Raw genomic sequence first — 24,801 nt, forward strand, 5'->3', positions numbered from 1 at the left:
GATGATGGGAACTCCTCTCCTTGTCTATGCTTTCTGCATTTCACATAAGGACTCTGGGACACAGGGCATGGTTGCCTTGTCAAGTGCCTGTGTTTAGCAGTAAACGTAGACTAAACCCCAGGTGTCCTGCTTCCACCTCTCCTCTGGTCAGATCATTCTAATGACTAGTCTGTGTTCTACTCATAGAACATAACTCTCGGCCCTTTGGGGAGCTTCTGGGGCTGGACTAGATGGAAAGTATGTTCTTGGCAGCATGGCCTAGGGTCTATTGATTTAACTGGTGTGTGCAAAGTCAAGACACAGGAGCTTTGGGGAGACAGGAGGAAGACACTGTTTTATTCACTGAAGAGTCTGTTGTCTAACCAGTGGGAGGGCATCCACCCAAGAAACTCTGAGCCCACAAATGATTAGAGTGAGGGCAGCACTACAGGTTGCCATGAGAAAGAGCAGCAACAGCTCCCATTCATTAGGAGAGTTGCCTGTGCCAGACACTGTGCATGAGGTTCTCCTGACCCACTGTCCTGTGAGGCAGATATGATTATCCAAGTCTAAAGGCTGAAAGCCCTGTGATTACCCAGAGAAGGTGCATTACATGCTTGATTTTATAAAGAGGGAAAGATGTATCCATCATTCATTCAACTTACATTAATTGAGATTTTTCTATCTACCTTAAAGTTTTCAGCACCAATAATACTATGGTGACCAAAAAAAGACAGAGTTCTTGTCCTCAAAGAGTAAAAAATCGAGCAGCAGAGACAGTCAGACACACACACACACACACACACACACACACACAATTAAAACTTGTGATATGTGCTAAGAAGACAACTAAGAGCATGCACTAAACATAGTCATCATATTTGTGATAATCATATTTGAGGGAGGGGAGTAGTTAAAGGGATACCTTTCTAAGAAAGTGATATTTAAACAGAGAACTGAAGGCCAAGTAGATGTTGATTGTTGGAGGGAAAACAGTGGGAATGGCACGTTTAAGGGCCCTAAGGCAGGAAGAGTTTGTCCTGGAAAAGAAGAAAGGGTGCCAGTCACTGGGGCATTAGCACATTAGTGACAGTGGCCTAAGGTAAGGCAGTAACTGATCCCAGGCGGTCTCCTGGACCGTGCTAAGGAGTTTGGAGATTTTCCTTAATGCAATGGGAGGCTATTAGATATTTTTGAGCCAGGGGCTGACATGGCCTGATTTATGTCTTTAAAAGATGGCTCTGGCTGGAGAGAATGGATTGGGGGGCGGGCAAAGAGGCTGTTACAGGTGATGGATGACGGCGACTTGGTTGGACTGGCAGCAGTGGAGATGGAAAGAAGTGGATGGGTTTGAGATGTAATTTGGAGATTAAATTGACAGGGCTTGGCAAGAAGAGAACAGAGAATTCAGGGAGAGGGATGGGGGATGGGAGTGGGGGAGGGAGAAGGATGCAGCGGGGGCTTGGCCTGGAGCAGAGGAAACTGACAAGCAATAGGGCCACAGCATCTCTGCCTCTGCTTAACCACTGAAGCCCATCTTGATCCCAATGCCCTCTATGTCTTATTTCAGCAAAATGACGGACAGTTCACCGTGATCCAGCTTGTGGGTATGCTCAGGGGCATCGCTGCTGGCATGAAGTACCTGGCTGAGATGAATTATGTGCACCGGGACCTGGCTGCTAGGAACATTCTGGTCAACAGTAACCTGGTGTGCAAGGTGTCTGACTTTGGCCTCTCCCGCTACCTCCAGGATGACACCTCAGATCCCACCTACACCAGCTCCTTGGTGAGTCCTTCTTGGCATTCTCAGGTAGAAGCATGGCATGAGTGAAAAGGGGCTACATGTGTCTGGGAACTGTGGCAGGGCACACTGGAAGGGAAGGGGACCTGAACTGAGCTCTCCACTGAGAGACCAAGATGCCAGAAGGACCATCCATCCAGGAGAAGCCACAGCAGTTGGTTGTTCAAGCAAGAAAGCAAGCATTTGGGCTTGGACTGTGAGGAAGGGTCAGTATCTATTATGAAGCTATAGTGTTCCTTGACTAGTTTCTTGGGAAGAGGAAATTTTGGAACAGATGATTTGAGGGAATCCAAGCAGGAACACAGTGGCACCAGAGGCACCTGTCAGAAGAGAGCAGACCCAGGCATGTATGAAGCCTTGGATCTGCAGTTGGGTTGGGCACTGTGTCACCAGGTAGACTCTTGATCCCCTTATCTCTTCCCTGTCTGTTGCTTCCAAATAGCTCCAAGTACCATCTACACAGTGAGTACTCTTAAACTTGTATTTCCTGCTCAGCCTCCCTCTCTACATCCTAAGCAGCTCTAATCATCTGTATCCAACTGCCTAGTTCACACAATTTCATTTAGAGCTTTAACAAGCCCAAAATAGAGCTCTGGATTTACTCTCCAATATCCTCTCCCTAGTCCCTCCATCTCAGTAGTTGGCCTCACTTAACTAAAGAATGAAACCTAGGAATGATCTTTGATTTCTTTCTGTGTCCATCTATATCCAATCCCTTAGCAACCCCCATAGGGTACAAAAAAATCTATCCCTCTCTCTCCACCTCTACTGCTCCCACCCTATTCCAAAGCACCATTCCCTTTCACCAGGATTGTTGCAGTGGCTTCCTAACTGGAGTCCCTGGTTTCCTTTTTTCTTCTTACATCCATTTTCAACAGCACCCAAAGTGACTTATCTACCTACTTACCTGTCTACCTATCTATCCTCTTTAAACTTGCAAAAGTAATACATGATTATTACAAAAATCAAAACAATACAGAGAAATAAAAGGAAACAGCAGTTAGAATGGCAATCATTAAAAAGTCAGGAAACAAGATGCTGGCGAGGCTGTGAAGAAATTGTAACACTTTCACACTGTTGCTGGGAGTGTAAATTAGTTCAATCATTGTGGAAGACAGTGTGGTGATTCCTCAAAGATCGAGAATTAGAAATACCATTTGACCCAGCAATCCCTTTACTGGGCATATACCCAAAGTATTATAAATCATTCTACCATAAAGACACATTTACACGTATGCTTATTGCAGCACTATTTACAATAGCAAAGACTTGGAACCAACCCAAATGCCCATCAATGATAGACTAGATAAAGAAAATGTGGCACATATACGAAATGGAAGACTATAAAGCCTTAAAAAAGGATGAGTTCATGCCCTTTGCAGGGACATGGATGAAGCTGGAAACCATCATTCTCAGCAAACTAACACAAGAACAGAAAACCAAACACTACATGTTCTCACTCATAAGTGAGAGTTTAACAATGAGAACACATGGACACAGGGAAGGGAACATCACACACTGGGGCTTATTGAGGGATGGGGGGCAAGGGGAGGGAGAGCATTAGGACCAATACCTAATGCATGCAGGTCTTAAAACCTAGATGACAGGTTGATGGGTGCAGCAAATCACCATGGTGCATATATACGTATGTAACAAATGGCACATTCTGCACATGTATCCCAGAACTTAAATTAAATTTAAAACATATAACAAACTAAAATTCTCCTGAGGCAGAGGTTGGTAAACTGTATCTGAAAGAGCTATCTAGTAAATATTTCGGGCTTTGCTGGCTAAGAGGAAAAATAAAGGCTAATACGTAGATAATTATATAATTATTTAGAATGTAACTAACTCCTTAAAAAGTTATTAACATCATTCTTAGCTCATGGACTATTAAAAAAAATGATCAGCGGGGTTTAGCTTTCAGACCATAGTTTACCTACACCTGCCCTGAAGCATCATTTTCGGCAATTAAGTATGCCTTCTTTAACATTTTTCTCTTTGGTCAAAAATTTGAAAATTTTATTCTATAAAATTGGGATCATACTGTGTCTATTCCTCTGTGATCTGAGGTGTCTTTTGGGCATCCTTGCTGCCAAGATGACTTTTCTGAAAATTTGCAAACATTCACACTCCACCAGGAATGTAGTACCTGGCATGAAGTACCTGGCTGAGATGAATTACATGCACCAGGCCAGGTTGATCTCGAACTCCTGACCTCAGGTGATCTGCCCACCTTGGCCTCCCAAAGTGCTGGGATTACAGGTGTGAGCCACCCCACCTAGCCTATTTATTCATTTTGTGAGACAGAGTCTCACTCTGTCACACAGGCTGGAATGCAGTGGTGTGATCTTGGCTCACTGCAGCCTCTGCCTTCCAGGTTCAAGTGACTCTCCTGCCTCAGCCTCCGAAGTAGCTGGGACTACAGGTGCCTGCCACCACAGCCAGCAAATTTTTTTTTTTTTTTTTTTGCATTTTTAGTAGAGAAGGGGTTTTGCCATGTTGACCAGGCTAGTCTTGAACTTTTGACCTCAAGTGACTTGCCCACCTCAGCCTCCCAATGTGCTAGGATTACAGGCACGAGCCACCATGCCCAGCCTCTTTCAGCTATTTTAAAATGTACAGTTGAATTATTGACTATAGTTACCCTGTTGTGCTCTCAGATACTAGGTTTTATTCATTCTTTCTGTTTTTTTTGGTACTCAACCATCCCCCGACCCCCACCTCCCACCACTACCCTTCCCAACCCCTGGTAACCATCCTTCTACTCTCTATCTCCATGAGTTCAATTGTTTTAATTCTTATATCCCACAAATAAGTGAGAGCATATGGTGTTTATCTTTCTGTGCCTGGCTTATTTCACTTAGCATAATGACTTTCAGTTGAATCTGTGTTGTTGCAAATGACAGGATCTTATACTTTTTTATGGCTGAATAGTACTCCAATGTGTATAAGTACCATCATTTTGTTTTAATTTACATTTTCAACTGAGTGCTAGTGATATTAATATCTTTTCAAATGGTGCAGGAATTTGTTTTCTATTAATTGTTTGTACATGTCCTTACCTATTTTTCTATTCGGTTGTTTGTTGATTTCTTAGAAACTTATAAAAAGCCTCTTTATATTAGAGACGTTACTCCTTTGCCTGCCATGTGTAATACAATTCATCTTTCCCCCCATCTGTTATTCCTTTATATTGTTTACGCTATCCTTTGGCTTATAAAGTGGGTAGCATTCATGTAATAGCTAAGTCTTCTTGGGTTACTACTTTAAAAGTTATGTTCACTTCAAGGCTATACAATATTTCTTAAAGTTTCCTGGACTATTTTATTGGGAAGGGGGTTTGTTTTACATTTGAATATTTAGTACCTGTGAAATGTATCTATTTTTCCCACCATTTTATTTTGAAAAGTTTCAAGCACATAGAGAACTTGACAGAATTTGGCAGAGAACAGTCATATGCCTACCACCTAGATCCTATAATTAATATCTTGGTACATTAACTTTATTATGTAACTATCCATCTATTCATCCCTCTGCCCATCCATCACACCGTCTGTTGTTTTGATGAATTTTCAAGTGACTTGCAGACATTATTACATATCTCGCCTAGTCACTTTAGCATACATGTCTCTAACATGTATTTGTTTATGGTTCTTTTTTAAGGTAAGATGTGCCTAGTGTGAAACTCACAAGTCTCAAGTGTACATTTAGAGTTTTTAAAAATGCATACAACTGCATAACCCAAACTTTCATCAAGACACAGAACATGACCATCAAACCAGGAAGCCCCCCAACGTCATCTCTCCCCATTGCATCCTCACCCACATCCATACCCAGAGGCAATCACTGTTTACCTTTTTTGACCATCAATTTTTAAAATTACTTCATATAAGTGGAATCATATCGTGTATGCTTTTTTGCATCCGGTTGCTTTCACTTAGCATCAAGTTTAAGGGAACCGTTCATGTTGTGTGAGAAGCAGGAGTTTGTTTCTTTTATTGCTGAGTAATATTCCATGGTTTTTTTGGCCATTCTCTTGTTGTTAGACACGAGGAATATTCTGGAATTTATTTTTGACTATATATTGGGAAGTATATTTTCACACTGTTGTTCAGGTGAACAATTATGCCAGCACTACTTACTAAATATATTATTCATTTTTTATTGAATCACATGTCATCTTTGACATACTAAGTTCATTATATGAACTATGTTTTGATTCTCAGTTCTGATCTTTTAATCTATTCTTGTGCTCAACCGTGTTGTTCTGATTATAATAATGTTAGCAAAAGTTTTCCTGTCTGTATTCTGAGTATAGTAATTTTATTAAGTCTTACTGTAGGCTGGGCATGGTGGCTCACGCCTGTAATCCCAGCACTTCGGGAGGCCGAGGCAGGTGGATCAACTGAGGTCAGGAGTTCAAGACCAGCCTGACCACCATGGTGAAACCCCGCTTCTACTAAATACAAAAAATTAGCTGGGCATGGTGACACATGCTTCTAATCCCAGCTACTTTGGAGGCTCAGGCAGGAGAATTGCTTGAACCTGGGAGGCAGAAGTTGCAGTGAGCTGAGATTGTGCCGTTATACTCCAAACTGGGTAACAAGAGGAAAACTCCATCTCAAAAAAAAGTCTTACTGTAGGGTAAAGCAAGTTATCCTTCATTATCCTTCTTTTAAGAGAGAAAGCTTCCTTGCCTGTTCTCAAATGTCTTTTCATTTGAGTGCAATTTAAAGTCTTCTTGTCCAGTTTGAAAACATGCACACATACATGTACACTCACATGTGAATTTTGGCTGAAATTCTACTCAAACTTTGGGAAGATTAACATTTCAATGATCCTGAATCACCTAAATAATCATGTGAGCGAAATATACAATTTACATATATACTACATTAAACGTTTCTTGGTAAAAGATTTCCCACATTATTTTTCTGTATACATTATTTAGAGCACTTGCTGTGATTTTGTGTCTTTCTAGATGATAGAGCTTATATGCTTCTAGGCCTAAGAGTTTTCAGGATTCTACACTGTCATATGGCCACCTATCTCACTATATTTTCATATCCTTTCTCCACACTTTGCCTTTTGTTTGAAATAGAAAAAATTATGTTTGATTCTTAAGCAAATATTGTTTCTAAAAATACAAACAATTTATTCCATGACAAATATTTATTGAGTATCTACTATGTGTCAACATTAGGCCACAAGCTGTGGGGACATAATCATAATCAAAAGGTGACAATGTTACTGCTCTTAGTTAAGTGAGGACTGGGGACATTAATCAAACACATACCCAAAGGAGTGCATAATTACCGGTGGAAATAAGGGCTGTTACGTTTTGTGAGAGCATGAATGAAACAACAAATAACAAAACGGCCTGTGTCTAGGAGGGCTTCCAGAGGAAGAGATGGTGCTACAGCAGAGAGTTAAAGAATAGTCACTGTTTTAGTCAGCCTGGGCTCCCATAGCAAACTGCCACACACTGGATGGCTTAAACAGCAATAATTTACTTCTTGTCATCTGTAGGCTTGGAAGTCCAAGATCAAGGTGCTAACTGGCATGGTCTGGTTCTTATTGAGGGCCCTCTTCCTGGTTCTGTCCTCAGATGGCCTTGCGTTGGCTTGTGCACAGAGAGAGATCTTGTTTCTTCCTCTTTTATAAGGACATCAATCCCCTCTTGGGGGCTCCACCCTCATGACATACACTAACTGCAGTCACCTCCCAGAGGCTTCACCTTCAAATATCACCCAATTGGGGATAAAGACTTAAACATATGAATTTGGGGGACAAAAACATTCAGTCTATAGCATTTTGCCCCACATAAATGTGGCAGGTTGGACTACAGAGGCACAGAGGCAGCATGTACAAAGGCCCCATGGCAAGAGGGAAGATGGACTAGAACTGAGAAGGGACCCCTGTTTAGGATATTTAGAGAATTAGGGAGGAGGTATTCAAGGAGGCCTGTGGCAGTCCATCATGCAGGCTCTCCCAGACTCTTGTGAAAGGAGTTGCAGCCTTAGAGTAATGGGAAACCTTTCAGGAGGTTTTGCTTGAGACCTCTTCAAGAGGTGCGCGTGCACACGTGCGCACGCACGCGCACACACACACACGTGTGTGGCCTGAAAGTGATGGATTAGAATTTTAGAAAAATAACCTGGCTTGTCTTTTGCCTTTTCCTTCCAATCTCTTTCACTGCGTTCTTTAGAAATAACTTTCTTGGATTTCTTCCTTTTTTCTTTCACCAAAGAGCCATTAGGCAGACTCAACCAGATAAGATATCCTAAACAAGGGAGGCAAGCCCTAGCAGAGATCAAGACCCATGTGTGAATGGGCTGCTGCCTCAGCAAGATTGAGAGATAAGCTATATACCAGGAGATTTAAAAATATATTGGAGATAATGGGAACTGTGGGAACAGAGGTATAAATATGGAAAACATAAAAGCTAGAATGAATTGTATGCTATGAAATCAAAATTGGAGGTATTAGTGTGAACTGGTTGTTTTAAATATATAGAAATGGAGAAATAAATATAGGCTGAGAGTCCCTTTGGGCAGTAACATCTACATAGCAAGGAGTACAGCTGGCACTCAGCTCTTGGATTCCATGTACTCCCCTGAAAGCAACCAGGACTCATTAGAGACATGGCCTCTTCTAAGGCCTGGACAGGAAAAATGTGAGATGACACCAACACATTTTTTTTTATTGTGCCAGAAAATGAGAAAATACTCAAAGAATAATGAGAACATAAAAAAAAAAAAAAAAAAAGCAACAACATCCAGCTTGAAGGTCCTCCAAATGTCCAAATCTGGATAATTTGAGCCTCACAATATATCATAATAGTAACAAGTTATAATCTATTGAATAAGCTGGAGACTATTGAGTCCACACTAACATGCATATAAATGGACACATAAATCAAGGCAAGAGAAAACTTTTTCCTGTGAAAAAAAGAATGATGATATTAGAAACACTATTTGGCAACCATCAGATTAATAGCTAATTCAGATAAGAAACATCAATGGATGCTAAAACTTGAGGTGAACATCAGGAGAGAAATGGGATTTTACATATCTTCAAAGTATCTCCCTCCAAAATGTTTATTTATTACAAAGAGGGAGAAAGTAACCTTACAGAGAAATTTGGCAAAGCAATCTGAATCAAGTGATTCAAGTTAACACCAGCAATAACAAGACAAGTAAATATTGTGTGCAACTTAGAGGATGCAAAAAAGAACATAAAACTTGCAATATTCTGTTCAAAATTTGGGGGTCACATCATGAGAAAACATCAGGCTACCTAAAATTGAGTTACATTCTATTAAATGTATGGCCTATGCTCTTAAAAAAATGTTAAGGTCATGAAAGTCAAGGAGATTGAGAAACTGCTCCAGATTGAGAGGGATGACACTGGGTATGCCATGTGATCTTTAACAGGACATCTCTGGAACAATTGTTGGCTGGAATAGGGTGTCCAAGTGAAGAATGTACAGTCATTCATTGTAGTATTCTTGCAACTTTTATAGCTATTTGAAGTTGTCCCAAAATAAAATATTTTTTTAAAAATTTACCTTGGCTGCAGCATGGAGGATGAGTAGGAGAGGCACTAGCAGAGACAGGAAGATGCATCAGGAGGCTACAGGGCAACGGGGCTGGGATGCAGTGAATGAAGCCCAAGGTCCAGTGGGATGTTGCTGTAACATCTACATAGCAAGGAGTACATAGTGGATGGCACTTAAAAGCGAGTGACAGATGGCGAAGGATGATTCCAAGTATCCAGCCTGTGCCTCTGGATGGGTGATGGCTCCATTCTCTGAGAGTGAGGATGCTGGAAAGAAATTGACCGAAGGAGTGGAAGAGTTAGGAGTAGACTGTGGGTTTGGTTCAGAATAGTCATTCTCAAATTCTCAATTTTCAGATTCTCAAATATTGTTGAGTATCAGATTTACCTGGAGAGTTTACACAGTGCACAGAGGCACAGACTCTTTGAAGTAGAATAGAGTCTGGACCTCTTAACTGTTACTAAAATTTTCCATATGATTTTGATACTTACAAAATTCTGAGAGACATTTGTTTAAACCATTTTGACTTTTATGTGTCTATAGGATATCTCAGTAGAGCTACTGAATAGGCAGCTGAATATATGGGTTTAGTGCATATAAGAGAAGTCCAAAGGAAGATGCACATTTAGGAGTCATCGTTGGCATACAAACAGAAACAAAACAAAACAGTGGGTGCAAATGTACTTCATTTGGGAAAGGATAGAATGGCTATTTCAAAGCCTTGTTCTGAACATGAAAGAGCCCAGTTTGCCAATACAGAGGTATATAAAGTAGGAACAGTAGTTGTCCAATTGTCCCTTTCCTCCTGACAGGCAATTAACAAATAAGAATTTGCTGTAAATCCAACCTCCTCACTTTTGGATGAGGAATCCATGGCCCAGAGTGGTCAAATGAGTTACTGAAACCACAAAGTGTACTATTGCAGTGGCAGCTTTGGCCACTGTGATTCCCTCTCTGGCCCCACAGTGTGCCACATTCCCTGCTCAACTTTGGTCATTTGTGATGTTCTAGAAAGCTGATTTCTCTGGCTTTACTTTTCCCTCTTTTCCTCTATAGCATTCTGCCCCACATAAATGTGGCAGGTTGGACTACAGAGGCAGAGAGGCAAGAGGCCCCGGGGCAAGAGGGAAGATGGAATAGAACCAAGAAGGGACCCCTGTTTAGGGTATTTGGAGAATTAGGGAGGAGGTATTCAAGGAGGCCTGTAGCAGTCCATCATGCAGGCTCTCCCAGACTCTTGTGAAAGGAGTTGCAGCCTTAGAGTAATGGGAAACCTTTCAGGAGGTTTTGCTTGAGACCTCTTCAAGAGGTGCATGCACGCATCTCCCAAAAACCCAGCAAAGGATTCTCTGTAGAGTCCAAGTCACCCATCATCTTTGCCACTGGCTCTACTGGCCCTTGGGTGATGCACAGAGATGAGGTGGTATTGTATCCTTCCCCACCCCATGTACAGGTGGAGGTGGGCAGGCACTTAACTTTTATTCTTGATTTTCAGCTCTACTTCTTTGCATTTACTGTTTTCATAGTCTAGAATTAACATAATATATAATATATGCATATATAATATATACTTCTTAATTGTTTCTAGTCTACTTGGGGTTTATATTGTACCACTTTACATAAAATGTAGAGAGCATATAATCATATCATATAGATCCATTTAACCATCCACTTCCACTGCACTTTATGTTATAATTGTTATATATGTTCCATCTATATACATTTATAGTCTCAAAGACAATGTTACAATTTTTGCTTTAAACAGTCATGTGTATACTAAAGAAATCAAGAGGAAAATGTTTTATATTCACTCAAAATAGTTACCATTTCTTTAGTTCTTCCTTTATTCCTAAAGATCCAAGTTTCCCTCTGGTATCATTCCCTCAGTCTGAAGAACTACATTTAATATTTTTTGTAGTACAGGTCTCTGGCAATGCATTCTCTTAGTTTTTCTTTATCAGAGAAATGTCTGTATTTTGTATTGATTACGGAAATATATTTTTGCTGGATATACAATTCTGGGTTTATAGTTTGGTTTTTCTTTCATCACTTTCACATTGTTATTTCAATGTCTTGCGTTGCCATGGCTTCTGATGAGAAATCCCACAGTTACTTGAATCATTGTTCTCCTACATATACATGTATATATGCATACATGTATATTTATATTTATATATATACTGTGTCACATTTGTCTGCTTTCAAGATTTTCTCATTATCTTTGGTTTTTAGCTTGACTATGATGTGCCTGAGCATACTTTTTTCCCTAAATTTATCCTGTTTGAGGTTCTTTACACTTTATAAGATCTGTAAAACTATGTCTTTCAGTATATTTGCCAAGTTTTCAGCCATAATCTTCAAATATTATTTTTTTGTTATTTATTCTCTTTTTCTAGGGCTGCAGTTACCTAGAGGGAGAACTTTTGGAAATGTTTTACAGGTTCCTGAGGCTCTGTTCATTATTTTCCCTGATTTTTTCTTTCTTTTCTTCAGCTCTATCTTCCAACTCATTGATTTTATATTTGCCATCTTTGTTTTGTTTTTGAGCCCTTTCAGTGACTTTTTTCTAATGATTGTATTTTTTACAGCTATAGTTTCTAATTAATCCCTTTTTATAGTTTCAAAATCTCAGCTGAGAGTTTTATCTTTTAATCATTCATAAGCATATTTTTTCTTTACCTCATTGAGCATAGCTGCAATAGCAGCTTTAAAATCTTTAATAATTTTAACATCTGAGTGGTCCTGGGATTGGCATCTTGTTTGTTTTTTCCCATGAAAATGGGAAACATTTCCCTGGCTCTCTTTATATATCTAGAAGTTTGGGATTATAAACATGAACGTTATGATGTGGTAATTGGATTTTGTTGCACTGATCCAGAATGCTGGTATTTGTGGTTTAGCAGGAAATTAACTTGGCTAGACTCAATGGGAAAACTGTCATGTTTGCAGTGGGCAATAGCTCAGCCACCAGTTTTTATGGTTTTCAGTCTGTCTCATACATGTATATTTCAGGGGTCAGCTAGAAAATTGGGAAGACTTTATACATAGCATTTGATATTACCTTTCCCTTGTTATCTTATTTCCAGAGATTCTCCCTCAACTCCCCAACAGTGCTGATTGTGCTGAACTCCTTCCCTTGGTTTCTCCAGTCAGAAAGGCGGTGGGGTTTTCTATTGGGGTTTAAGCTACTGGGCAGAGTATGGCTTCCCTTAGGGAAAAGCTGCAGAAGATAAAACTTTGTGCTGTTCAGTTTCCAGAAACTGCAGTTTGTTTTTCCTTTATTTTCTTTTTCCTTCTCTTGTTGTTTGCTAGAGAGTCCATTTGTTAGAAACATACTCCTCAACACCGAAAGTGGGACATTCAGCTTATCCCCATAATCAGCAGTTCTATAAGACAGTACTCTGGTCAACATGGTGAAACCCCGTCTCTACTAAAAATACAAAAAAAAAATTAGCTGGGCATGGTGTCGCGTGCCTGTAATCCCAGCTACTCAGGAGGCTGAGGCAGGAGAATTGCCTGAACCCAGGAGGCGGAGGTTGCAGTGAGCCGAGATTGCGCCATTGCACTCCAGCCTGGGTAACAAGAGCGAAACTCCATCTCAAAAAAAAAAAAAAAAAAAAAAAAGACAGTACTTAAGACCTCTCTACTCCATCTTAATTCCCCTATTTTATGCAGTTCTTTCAAGATCTTTTTAATATCACCATCTTCTAATACATCTGGTTTTACTTTATAAGTGAAGGCCTCATTAATAGCTATTAAAGTTTTCTAGTTTTTCCTACCAGATCCTCAACCTTCATCTCTCACTCTGACTTAATTCTATGCAGTACTTTCCCCCAGGTGTTCCTGCTCTGTTTTAGATTGCTATTTCTAGCCCCAGGAGCATTTCCTTCCCAACAAGCTCCTGAAATAATGAACAGATAGAATTTGCTCCTTTGTGCTTTCTTATGATTCGAATAAACCCACTAAACTAGGGAATAGTTCTGAAATGCTACTAATATTCCTGCTCTTTAAGAGAAACAGATAAATGAGCTGGACTGGATTCTGAACACTTGCATGGTTTACACAACTCTCCTTTTGTCAGGTATATTTCTGAATGCCGTTATGTGTGTTCAAATAAACATTCCCATGCTTCTGTTATACGCCAGTTCTTGATGTTTGACCTCACAGGTCACGTTCTCATTATTACTGGTTCTGTCTAATTTTACCAGAGAAAAGAGGGCACACGCATGCCAGGAAAGGTGTCACATCTTTGATTAACTTATTGCATTTGGAGCTCACATACACATTCACAAACTTGATCTTTACCTTTTATCAGCTGACATTGGCGAGTAGAGCCCCAACAGGATCCCGTAAATCTCTGGACAGCAGCTTTATGCTGGTTAAATCAAAAGCTCTATTTCAGCATGACTTTCTTTCTCTTCCGATCAGTAGGAAGAGGACCATCCAGTCCCTTTGTGAGCATAATTTCCCTTCTTAGTATTCAGCCAAGTTCCTTCTGCTAAAGTAGTGTCAACTTTCCCATCCTTCAGAGCCCCCAGGCTGTCTCTCTAAGAAGCTTCCAGCCTTGCTTGAGCCTTCTGCACAGACGTGTTCTCTGCAGGCCTCCCTGTTTTATCATGAATTGCATTAAGTCTTCAAGGCGCCTCTGATCTCCCTCAGCCCCTTCCCCTTTGACTCCTCTTGCAGCTCCTTCCTCTTGTCTCAAGCTCCCGGTTCCTCCCACACTCTGTGTTTCTGCCACTTCTGAAATTCACTTTCTTCCAAGCCCACCAGTTCCTCCTCCTCCTTACTTTCTCTCTTCTCATGTCAGCTGATGTTCTCTGCCCTGCTGCTGTTTCCCTCTGGGAACCATAAGCAGAGCTCTTCCTTGGCCATCTAACCGCTACTCTCAGGCCATTTGCCAGCTGTGCTCTTGTCCTTCCTGGATCGTTGTCCTTCCTGGATCGTTGTCCTTTGTCAGCTCTTCCTTACATGCTGCCCTGGTGGTTGCTGCCCCTCTTTCCCACATTAACTGCTTAGATCCACTTGGGGACAGCTCAGCTGTTCCACTTCCTCTAGAATCTGCCCCATCTGCATCAGACTCACTTCCTGTACTGCTCTAGGGCACAAGGCATGAAGGGTTCAGCCTCCTCTCATGGGACAAGGGACAGCCTTCCTACACGGGTAATCTCTGTGAACACCTGGTGCCATAGCCCATCCTGAACCTGCTGGAGGAAGCCAGGCCTGCTGCTCATGTGTACTGCAGAGGTCTTTGTGCTGTAATGAATTTCAGTTATCCCAGGACATGGTGTAGACAGCACCCTCATCTCACCACCACCACCCCCCAACATACCCATTATCCATTGTTCCTATGAATTATTGTCTCAGCTGCAGCCTCCATCCTCTCTCTGCTTCCGGGAAGAGAACATCCATTTTAGCCACAATTGCTGCCATGCTGAAATCTATAGGGCCTTTCCTTTCACAAAATTTGGCCTTCATTCATTATATTGTACTGCCCAATTGATCCCTCTGTTCAGCAATGTCTCCTGAGAAGGGGGGTAAAAGACCTTTTCTAGAACTATCTTCCCCAGTATGGTGTGGCGAAATAGTTCTTTGGCATGGTACGAGGAATGCAGGGTTTGGATCACACTATGCTCTATGAACTTGGGCCTAGGTCTCCTCATCCATATTTGTACGATTTTGTTAGATGTGTAAAAACCCATCTGATAAACTGGTAACCATGCTAGTACAAGTCCCATCCTGGTCAAAGCTTGTATGAGTGTTGTGGATGCTACCATAAGCACTTCCCCATCTCTCAGAATCCCTACCCCGTGGCAAGAGATGTCAGATGTACTTTTTTTTTTTTTTGAGACTGAGTTTCACTCTTGTTGCCCAGGCTGGAGTGCAGTGGCGCAATCTTGGCTCATCGCAACCTCCACCTCCCGAGTTCAAACAATTCTCCTGCCTCAGCCTCCCAAATAGCTGGGATTACAAGCATGCACCACCATGCCCGGCTAATTTTGTATTTTTAGTAGAGACAGAGTTTCTCCATGTTGGTCAGGCTAGTCTTGAGCTTCTGATCTCAGATGATCTGACCGCCTTGGCCTTCCAAAGTCCTGGGATTACAGGCATAAGCCACTTCGCCTGGCCCAGATGTACATTTTAAAGCTACCTAGTAAAAAGGATCCTATAACTTTCCCAATTTCTAGTCACTCTATAATAGAAAACAATAAGGCAGAGAGCCACCAGAAACCCAGAAAAGCTGATATTCACAAAGGAAAATTGATGACCTCGTGGCAGGATCACCATGGGAAAATTTTGAGAAACCCTGTAAAGAGAGAGCAGGGGAAAGAAACTAACATGACTGTGTATTTGTTTAAACCTGTGATTCTCATGCTTCCCTGGGGACCAGGGTCTCCTGGAGGGCTTGTAAAGATACAGACTGCTGGGTCCCACCCAAGAGTTTCTGATTCATGGATCTGAGGTGGGGCCTAGGAATCTGCATGTTACGTGAGTTCCCAGATGACGCTGATCCTGCTAGCCCTGGAGCACACTCGAAAAATCTCTGCATTGAAACCGTCTTAGGGAGCATAAATTTTATTTCACAAACTTGCATTGTAAGAAGTGTCAATTACTTATTTCTCAAAAATCCAAGTAAATCTGACATTTACTTGGATCCTCATCCCTTCAGGCTGGAAAAGAAAGATATTTTCAGTCATCTTAGAACTTCTCGAAGCCCAGGGAAGCATGAAGGCCCCAGGCCACACTTAGGCTCCAGCATCTTTGCACGGGGTGGCAACACCTGTGCTGTAACCCAGCTTCCCAGATGCCCACCCAGCCATCTCGTTTGTCTGAGACCAAGGAGGCAGTGAGGGCACAGGGACAGTAGGTGCCACCAGCAGAGCTCCACACTGGCATCTGCCTCTAGGTCCTGGGACCCTCATTCTGATCCTGCCATGTCTGATCCTGTAATAACCCATTTCCCAGAGTTGGAACCTCTCCTTCATCCATCAACTCTTTTGGGGAAAAGAGAAAGCAGAAACCTGTCAAATCAACCCTGGAGATCCTGAGGATTGCTATGAAGGAGTTGGAGACAGGCAGATAAAAAATTACCCTCAGTCTTGAGCCGGGTGTGGCGGCTCATGCCTGTAATACCAGCACTTTGGGAGGCCGAGGTGGGCGGATCACTTGAGGTCCGGAGTTTGAGACCAGCCTGGCCAACATGGAGAAACCCAGTCTCTGCTAAAAATACAAAAATTAGCCAGGTGTACTGGCACTCACTTGTAATCCCAGCTACTTGGAAGGCTGACATAAGAATTGCTTGAACCCAGGAGACAGAGGTTTCAGTGAGCCGAGATTGTGCCACTGCACTCCATCCTGGGCCACAGTGAGACTCTGTCTCAGGAAAAAAAAAAATCACCCTGAGTCTTGAGATTCTTCTACACCATTGCATCAGAAATATGCAAATCAACACCTCAGTCATTTCCATTGTTATGCACCTATTAGTGAACCAGCTCCCCAGTAAATGTGTGAATCTCAACAAAGAGGACTTTCTTGAACGGCTTTGGTTTAGGCCCATCTTTTCTAAGTAAATCGGTGTTTAAGGAAAGAAGGCAGTTTGGTGTGCCTGATGGGTATCACCTGCGTCTGGAATGAAAAGCTCTTTTCTTTGCAGGGAACTTGTTAGGGTGTCTTTCAAAGAGGGGATTCATAAGAGAAAAGGTCAAGAGGATGCCAGAACCTTAGCCTTAGGGGTCATTCCCTTCCTCCTGCCAGGCCCTGGACCTGACCTGCACCGGAGAAGTGGGTGCTACAAACAGCCTGGGACCATCTTGCCTTTGACACAGCCAAGATGAGTAGCACACCTGCCACCACTGTCCCTGGTAGCAGCAGGGACACTGAGGGCAGTGCTGAGGGTAGGCATCACCCTGTCTAAGCTGCCCAGACATTGCTGCTCCATCAGGGGCCAGCAGAGCTATGTACAGTCTTCATGGGTGAAAAATGGTTAGGGTTAGGGGAACTCTGTGAGGAGGACAAAAAGACTTCGTGAACTTTCCCTAAAGCCTGCAAAGAATAACTTCCGTCCGTACCACATACACACAAAGAAAGAGAGAGATGTGTGTAGTATAGTTATGCACACATAGATACACAAAGCATAGAGATACACAGTCCAGAAACTTACAAGTACAGACACAAACATTCCAAGTAAGCACCAGGTAATAGCTAGGCCTTTTTCTCTCATTATCACTGAGCAGTGAGTTTGATTGCAACAGTACTCTGTTTCAGATTTTTATATAATGCACTTAATGCATTATAAGAGGTGCAAAGAAAGCAGAAAATTTTCTCAAAGATAATCCTTTCTGCAAGGTTTTCAGGAAAAAGCCCCTTCTGTCTGCACATTGCTTCACCACTGTAAGAAGTTGCTGCTCAGTCAGGTCAATCCCTCTGCCTATAGATTTTGGCTAAGGCTATGACCTTCATCTGTCAGAACGAGCAAGGTTTACTGGCTTTCTGTCCAGTGACCCCAGGTCCAGCGTTAACTTCTCTCCACCATTCCCGGCAGTTTTTACATTTAAATCATACTTCTCTTCTCTTTCTGATTCAAGGCCTGCCTCATGAGGCAGTTTTCAAATTATGATTTCTCGTTCATCTTTCAATCATTGAGCTTGGGTAGCAGGGCTCTCTCTTGGGTGGGTAGGAAAGTGGAGAGGAATGAAGACAAGCAAAGAAAAGACAGGGAGACCCTTTAATTGAAGCCAGGATAAAACTGAGTCCTGGTCCCCTGGAAATTCTGCTCTAACATTAATTAAGCTGAGAGAAGAATAATTCAAATGCCACTCTCCCCCTTACTCCACCACTCAAATAATTCTTCTTCAGGCAGATTTGCCTCCTCCTTCCTCTGATACCTCTCCCTGGGTCACTTTGTCACCAGATGCTGAGTTACGGATAGCAGGCCCTGACTGAAATTCCCTTTTGAAAGAGACTCAGCATAATTATTCTTAGTAAGGCCTGTGTATTATTAGCATGGGTGGGATCAGTATGGAATTTCAGAGCCTGAGCCAGCCTGTACCCCAGGGACTGAAACAAGGAGTGGGTCACGTTTCTCAGAAAACACATCTCTCCGTTCTGGGCCCCACAGGGGTGTGATATGCAAAGCCCTCCTTCTCATATGCTTGTCATCATGTGGGAGGGGCCAGCCATCTGGGTGCAAGCCCATGCAGTGCCTCTACTGGCTGTTCTCCTAGCCAATACATACTTTAAAAGCAGCTAATATGTGCATAACACTGCAGTTAACAAAACAGATAGTTCCTGAGCTCCTCACATTTCCTTCCCAGCAAAAAAGACAGACAAGAAACAACTAATTATGCAAGTCACCATATAATTACAATTGTTAGATGCTATAGTGGAGAAACATATGTCAAGCGTGTATTAAAAGACCCTGAGGAAGGAACACCTGTGTTGAAGCCCAAGGATGAAAAGGGGTTAATTAGGGAAGAGCATGGCCAGTGCCTCCCTCATGGGAATGATCCCAGAGCTGGACACAGACTCTGCTTGCTCAGCAAGGACAGCGTGTGGAGGAGAGGAGGGAGTTAGAGGAGCCTGAGCTTAAGCACAGGTCGGGGAAGAGTTGCGCTCCTATAGAAAAAAACCCAAGAGATATTGAAAGAAACAGAGGTAGACATAGCCTCATCAGAACAGAAGAGGCTAGAAAGTGCTTGATGTGCTTACTGGATAGTGAACAGGAGGCCTGCTTGGCTAGTGTTGGAAAGAGAGTGTGAAAGCCCTGGAAGGGCCCTGGGATCAGTTGAATTGCATCTTTCCCAAAGGGATACATTGGAGTCCTTACCTCTGGCTCCTGTGAATGTGACCTTATTTGGAAATTGGGTCTTTGCAGATGTAATCAAGTTAAGATGAGGTCATACTGCATTAGGATTAAGTCTAAATCCAATCACTGGAGTCATTAAAGAAGCAGGAAATTCAGACAGAGACACACAAGGAGAAGATGGCCATGTGATGACAGAGGCAGAGACTGGGTGATGCCAAGGCATGCCAAGGTTTGCTGGTAAACACCAGAAACAAGAAGAAGCAAGTGAAGATTCTCCCCAGTAGGTTGTAGAGAGAGAATGGCCCTGTGAACACCTTGATTTCAGACTTGCAGCATATGAGATTTTAGAAAAATGTAAAAAGCAAACGAACAAAAAACCTTTATAATTCCTGGTTGTTGAGTTCACTGAGTTGGCAATGTAACTTTGCAGAAGCATTGCCTTCAAAGAGCTGTGACCACAAGATGTTAAATAACAGGGACTGCTCAGGTTTCTAAAGCCCTGACCAGCCTTGATACTGTCGGAGTCTGCAAATCTCTATCCAGTTCTATGAGTCCTGTGCATTGTTACAGAAATCAATAAGGAAGGTGGGGATCTTATCCCACGCACCCAGACTAACAGGGCTCCAGAATGTTGTAGGGTTTGGCCTTTGGGTCCTACACAGAGCAAAATTCCCTCACAAACAAGGCCTCTGGGTCAAGCAGATCTGTATAAGGTAAAACGTTTATCCAGGTAAGAGAAACTAGGCCCTTTAATTTAGCTCTCCAAGAGCACACAGTCAAGAGTTTTGTTTTTTGTTTTTCTAAAGACCCTGGTAACTCAAAACCAGCACTATCAAGGCCAATCATGTTACACTTTACACTTCCTATTGGAAAGCTGAATTCAACAATCTGAAGGTAGTCAAGAAACTCTCATCCAGGATAGGTTACCAACGTCTAGGGAAAAGAGGGAGTAAATCCGAGTCAAAGCAAGGGGGAAAGAGAGCAGCTGAGTGAGGAAGGGAAAGGCCAGGAGGATGGCCGATGAAAGGCTGCTCTGCAGATGCTCACTCCGCAGGCACTGTAGCTGCAGGGGGAATATGCAGGAAGGATTTCTAAGATGAAGATTTTATTTTAATCCTCCCACAAAAGCATTCAAGTAAGCTCTTTCTCTGAGAAAGCTAGAGAGTAAGAAACAGGAAAGGAAGATTCTCAGTGAAAAGATCCGTGTAGACTTCTTCTAATATTGCTCACTTAAAGAATACATGCCATCTGGGCGTTTGAGAAAAAAAAAAGGGCATAGAGAAAAGCTCAAAGTCGGGATTCTGCTTGTGAGTGTGAGCTGCTCGCTTTTCCTCATGGCCAGTTCTTTCCTTTGTTGGAGGCATATTTTTCTTTCCTGGTCAGCAATGGCTGACAGTGACCTGTCAAGTCTTCGTTTCTTTATTCCCTGTGGCCAATGAGCCAAGCAGTGGGCAAAGAGGAGAGGACCCAGGTAACAAGGGCAAGGCTGGCATTCTATTCATTAATTGTCTGAGAGTTATCTGTCAAATGCGAAGTCACAGCCCACTTGTGCCTGAGGCTGACCCCAGCGTACTCACAACTTGCTACTCCACGCCAGAGAGGACAAGAATACCTGCCTTGTCTTCATAGATTGTCTTACTGTCTATTAGAGGTGCATGTTTTGGGCACAAAATCCAAGGCTCTCTGGCCCATGACTTAGTTATGGTCATGGGTCCCTGACTTTAGCTCTGTCATTTTGAAAAACTTTTCCTTTAGAAGGGAATTTGGCCCATTCCAGGGATCGTAGAAGACAGAAAACCAAGGAGCTAAGCAATTAAGTTCACGTACTTCTAAATTGACATCCCCAATAAAATGATATGAAATGGCTTTATAGCTGGATATTCTACCCTGAGAAATTAGAACGGCAAAAGTTCGGCCAAGAAGGGGATGAGGAGTGGGTGGAAAATTCTTTAGTATCACTTTAAGATAGCACATGTTCTTCCGAATTTTCTTCCAGTTGCATATGCATGGTTCTATTATACAAAAATAATGATTATTTACATTATAATTCTGTAATAGTTCTTTGTATTAGAAAATTATTTTAGTAAGTACATTAGGCACCATCACTTAAACCTCATTATTCATTTTTGTTGTTGTTTATTTGTTGTGGCTTTTGATATTCATTACCCTACTAGTAATCATTGTCTTCAATGATAAGCACAGTGAACTCATTCTTTCTGTGTTCTATTTTTCAATGTTTTTATCACATTTCCAATCATTTAGCACAGTAAGTCCCAATAGGTCTAATGACAGATAATCTAATGCACAGGACTTAACAGGAGATAATTCCGAATGGTGGTCCTCTCAGCAGTTATAAGGATGAGGCTGAATTTTGATCCAGAAAACATGATTTTAGTCCTGGATCTACCAATTGCTAACTTGGAGTGAGTTACTTTACCTGTCTGGGGCTTCATTCCATTGTCTGTCAAAGGGGAATACTGTATTACTCTTCATCTACATCACATGATATTGTAATGATGAAAGGAGAAATACTGTTTTGAAATTCTTTTAGTAAACTCCTAATGTCCTAAAAATGTAATAAAATAGAAAATATTATAAAAGCTGATGAAATAGAATCATTAGTAAATGATTCTAGATCTTAGTAAAATACTTTTACTTGATTTAGGGGGAAAATTATCTCAAGAATACATGACATTCTAAACACAATTATTAATAGCAATGAGCAGAGCTATTTCTTTTCAGCTAATAATGAAAGTGGTGAAATCCTAATATAAAATTTCACCAATGTGATGCAAAGATTACAAGCTTGGATAGCCATAAGACCAAAATTTAAACCCTGGCTCTGCTCCTAACATATTATTATAATAACCTGAGTGAGGTATTTACTTCATGAACCTCAGTTCTCTAATATGTAAAATGGGGATAAGAACTTACATTTTAGTAAGAGCATGAGGATTGGATCATAATAAATATGTACAGTGCCCAGCAGAGCAGTTGATGCCTGGTGGATGCTTGAAAAATGTCCATTTGCTCTCATCTCCTCTGAGATGCCTCATAAAATGGGAATGGGGATCCAGCCTGTTCTGTTCCATGCCTGTTTCTCCAATGCAAACTCAATATGTGAATGGTAAATGGGAGAGTGAATAGTGTGGAAGTCCTGCAGTTCTCACATGATCTTTTCCTAGGATATTTATATCTTGAAGCAAATAGGGGTAAGCTTTCTTCCAATTAAAGAGAAAGCCTTAGCACAATGAGAAGACCTTAAGAAACAAGTTGAACACTGACAGAGGGCCTTTCTTTCATGTAAATAGTGGCCAGCTTCATGGTTTCCAGAGCCACTGTATTTTTCACTCTGTTATCTGATGAAACAGGTAGTAAACGTAACAAAACTGAACACATTTTCCTTTGTGTTAAATTTTAATTTTATGACAAGAGAGTCTACACATTGGATTGGATTTTTAATTTGAATGAAACTATGAGATGTGAATGCCCTCCAGGACCTACGTCTCTAAGAGGATGCACAGAATTCAGAGTTTAAGCTTGAAAAGGATCAGTGAACTGATACACTGGGTACAAATGCAAGTTGCAATTTACCTGTGCTGCTATTTTTCTTAAGATTGCTATATATTTTGTTAGACGTTGAATGGTCTCCTCCAAATGTATTTTCTCCCCATAGGCTCTGTTATTTTATTGTGCAATTTTGCAGAGTATGAGGTTTTACTAAAATATGTATATGAAATTACAGCAGAAATGCCTGTATTAGGAAATTAGAGTCCAGTCAATCACATTCAGGAATCATGTACTACACTTAGGCATAAGAAATAGTTGAGACATCAGGAAGCCTAATCATGTGAGATCATTTGATATCAAAATTAAGACAATTACATCAGAACATATACTTGAATCAAAGGAGAGGAAAAATGTGGGTTCATCTATTGTATCTGGGTCTGTCCACATGTGAGATGTGGCCAGTCCTCTTCTCTCCACATCCTAGAGATTTATAGGAATGGGCCAGGGCACTGCTGGGTACTGGGGAAACCTCACAGGGCTGCAGACCACCATCTTGCTTCAACCACAGCAGCTTCTCTCTTACCTGTTTTAGATATTATGCTTTCGCCAGGGTTTCCTTTCAAACAAGTTTTGCCAATACAAGGTCAGTATTTGAAAAGTATAGGCTATCGATGATAATGGGTGGTTTAATGCAGTCAACATTTCTATCCCCAGTCATACTTTTTCCAAGCTTAGAAGACAGTTTACAAACCATGTCCAAAACTGGCTTTTAAAGAAGATTCAGAGACACTTTACTGCATTTTAGATGTTCCAAAGCTAGGAGGTTGTCCATATTGCATTTTATTTATTATCTACATGTGAAGCCATGAAAGAGATGTCTTGGCTCACTCCTCATTGGCTTCTCTATAAAAACAACTTCAAAAAGAAATGTCATTGTTTGGTCAGATAACTCTTTTAGATACCTGATCAATTAACAAGAGAATTTTTAAAAACTTTTTATTTGAATAAAATTTCAAAAAATCATTTGATGAATAAGTCTACACCATGGATCAAAATTTTAATGGTGTTAAAACCAATCCCTACTAAAGTGAATGCCCTCTGGAACCTTCAGTCTAGGATCAAGTATTACATTTAGTTGTCATGTCTCTGTAATCTCTTTTAATGTAAAATACAGTTGTGTGTCAGCAACAGACTACATACACAACGGTGATCCCATATTACAGTACTCTATTTTTACTATACCTTTTCTGTATTTAGTATTTCTGTATTTCCTATACCTTTTCTGTATTTAGATATGTTCAGATACACAAATATTTATTGTGTTACATTTGCCAACAGTATTCCATATAGTACCATGCTATAGAGGTTTGTAGCCTAGGACTGATAGTCTATACAAAATAGCCTAGGTGTGTAGTGAGCTCTCCCATTTAGGTTAGAGTATGTACACTCTAAAATATTTGCACAAGAAGGAAATCATCTAGTGACATGTTTCTAAGAATGTATCTCCATCGTTAAGCAATGTATGTATTTCCAGTGTTCTTCTTAGTCTTTTATGATATTGATGTTTAAAAATACAAGTCAACTTTTTTCATTAATAAAACATTCCTTATTTGGGGTATTTTCTGATATTTCTCATAATTAGATTCAGATTCTACATTCTTGGCTATAATCCTATATAAATGATGTTGTGTCCTTCCTAGGCTATTATATCTTGAAACACTCAATGTCCATCTGTTCTTCATTGGTGTTATGACTTTTGATCACCTGGTCAAGGTTTTGTCCAATTTCTCCAGTGTATAGTTATGTACAGTATATATTACATATTTTTCTCTTGTAACTAATTAGCAATCTACAGGAAAATAATGTTAGGCCATGCAAATATCCTGCTCCTCATAAAAATTCACCTCACTGACCCCCACTTTCAGCATCCATTGATGAATCTTATCTGAACCAGTCTTTATTATCACAACGACAAAATAATGGTTTTCAACTTCAGTGACCATATACCAGTCAGCACTTTTCATTGAAAAGAAGATATTTTGGGTGGTAGTTCCATAACCCAATCAAATGTTCCTTTGTTGTGCTTAGAAACCTGACCTAATAACATTTTGAACGTTACATTCTCTTGATTTTTGCCTGAGA

At 41.1% G+C, this 24,801-nt stretch overlaps 1 protein-coding gene across 2 annotated transcripts in view; it reads left to right on the forward strand.

Moving 5' to 3' along the window:
• Positions 1–24,801, forward strand: part of EPHB1 (EPH receptor B1) — a 434,509-nt gene that overhangs the window by 380,542 nt on the left and 29,166 nt on the right. For both annotated transcript variants that reach the window (XM_012451172.3, XM_012451174.3), the window contains one exon: positions 1,550–1,765. In XM_012451172.3, the coding sequence (XP_012306595.1) occupies positions 1,550–1,765 (216 nt within the window). The remainder of the gene's footprint in view (positions 1–1,549; positions 1,766–24,801) is intronic.

Source organism: Aotus nancymaae, unplaced genomic scaffold (assembly GCF_030222135.1).
Source record: "Aotus nancymaae isolate 86718 unplaced genomic scaffold, 86718_ANA_hifiasm-v0.15.2.pri h1tg000019l, whole genome shotgun sequence".
NCBI classification, from domain to species: Eukaryota; Metazoa; Chordata; class Mammalia; order Primates; family Aotidae; genus Aotus; species Aotus nancymaae.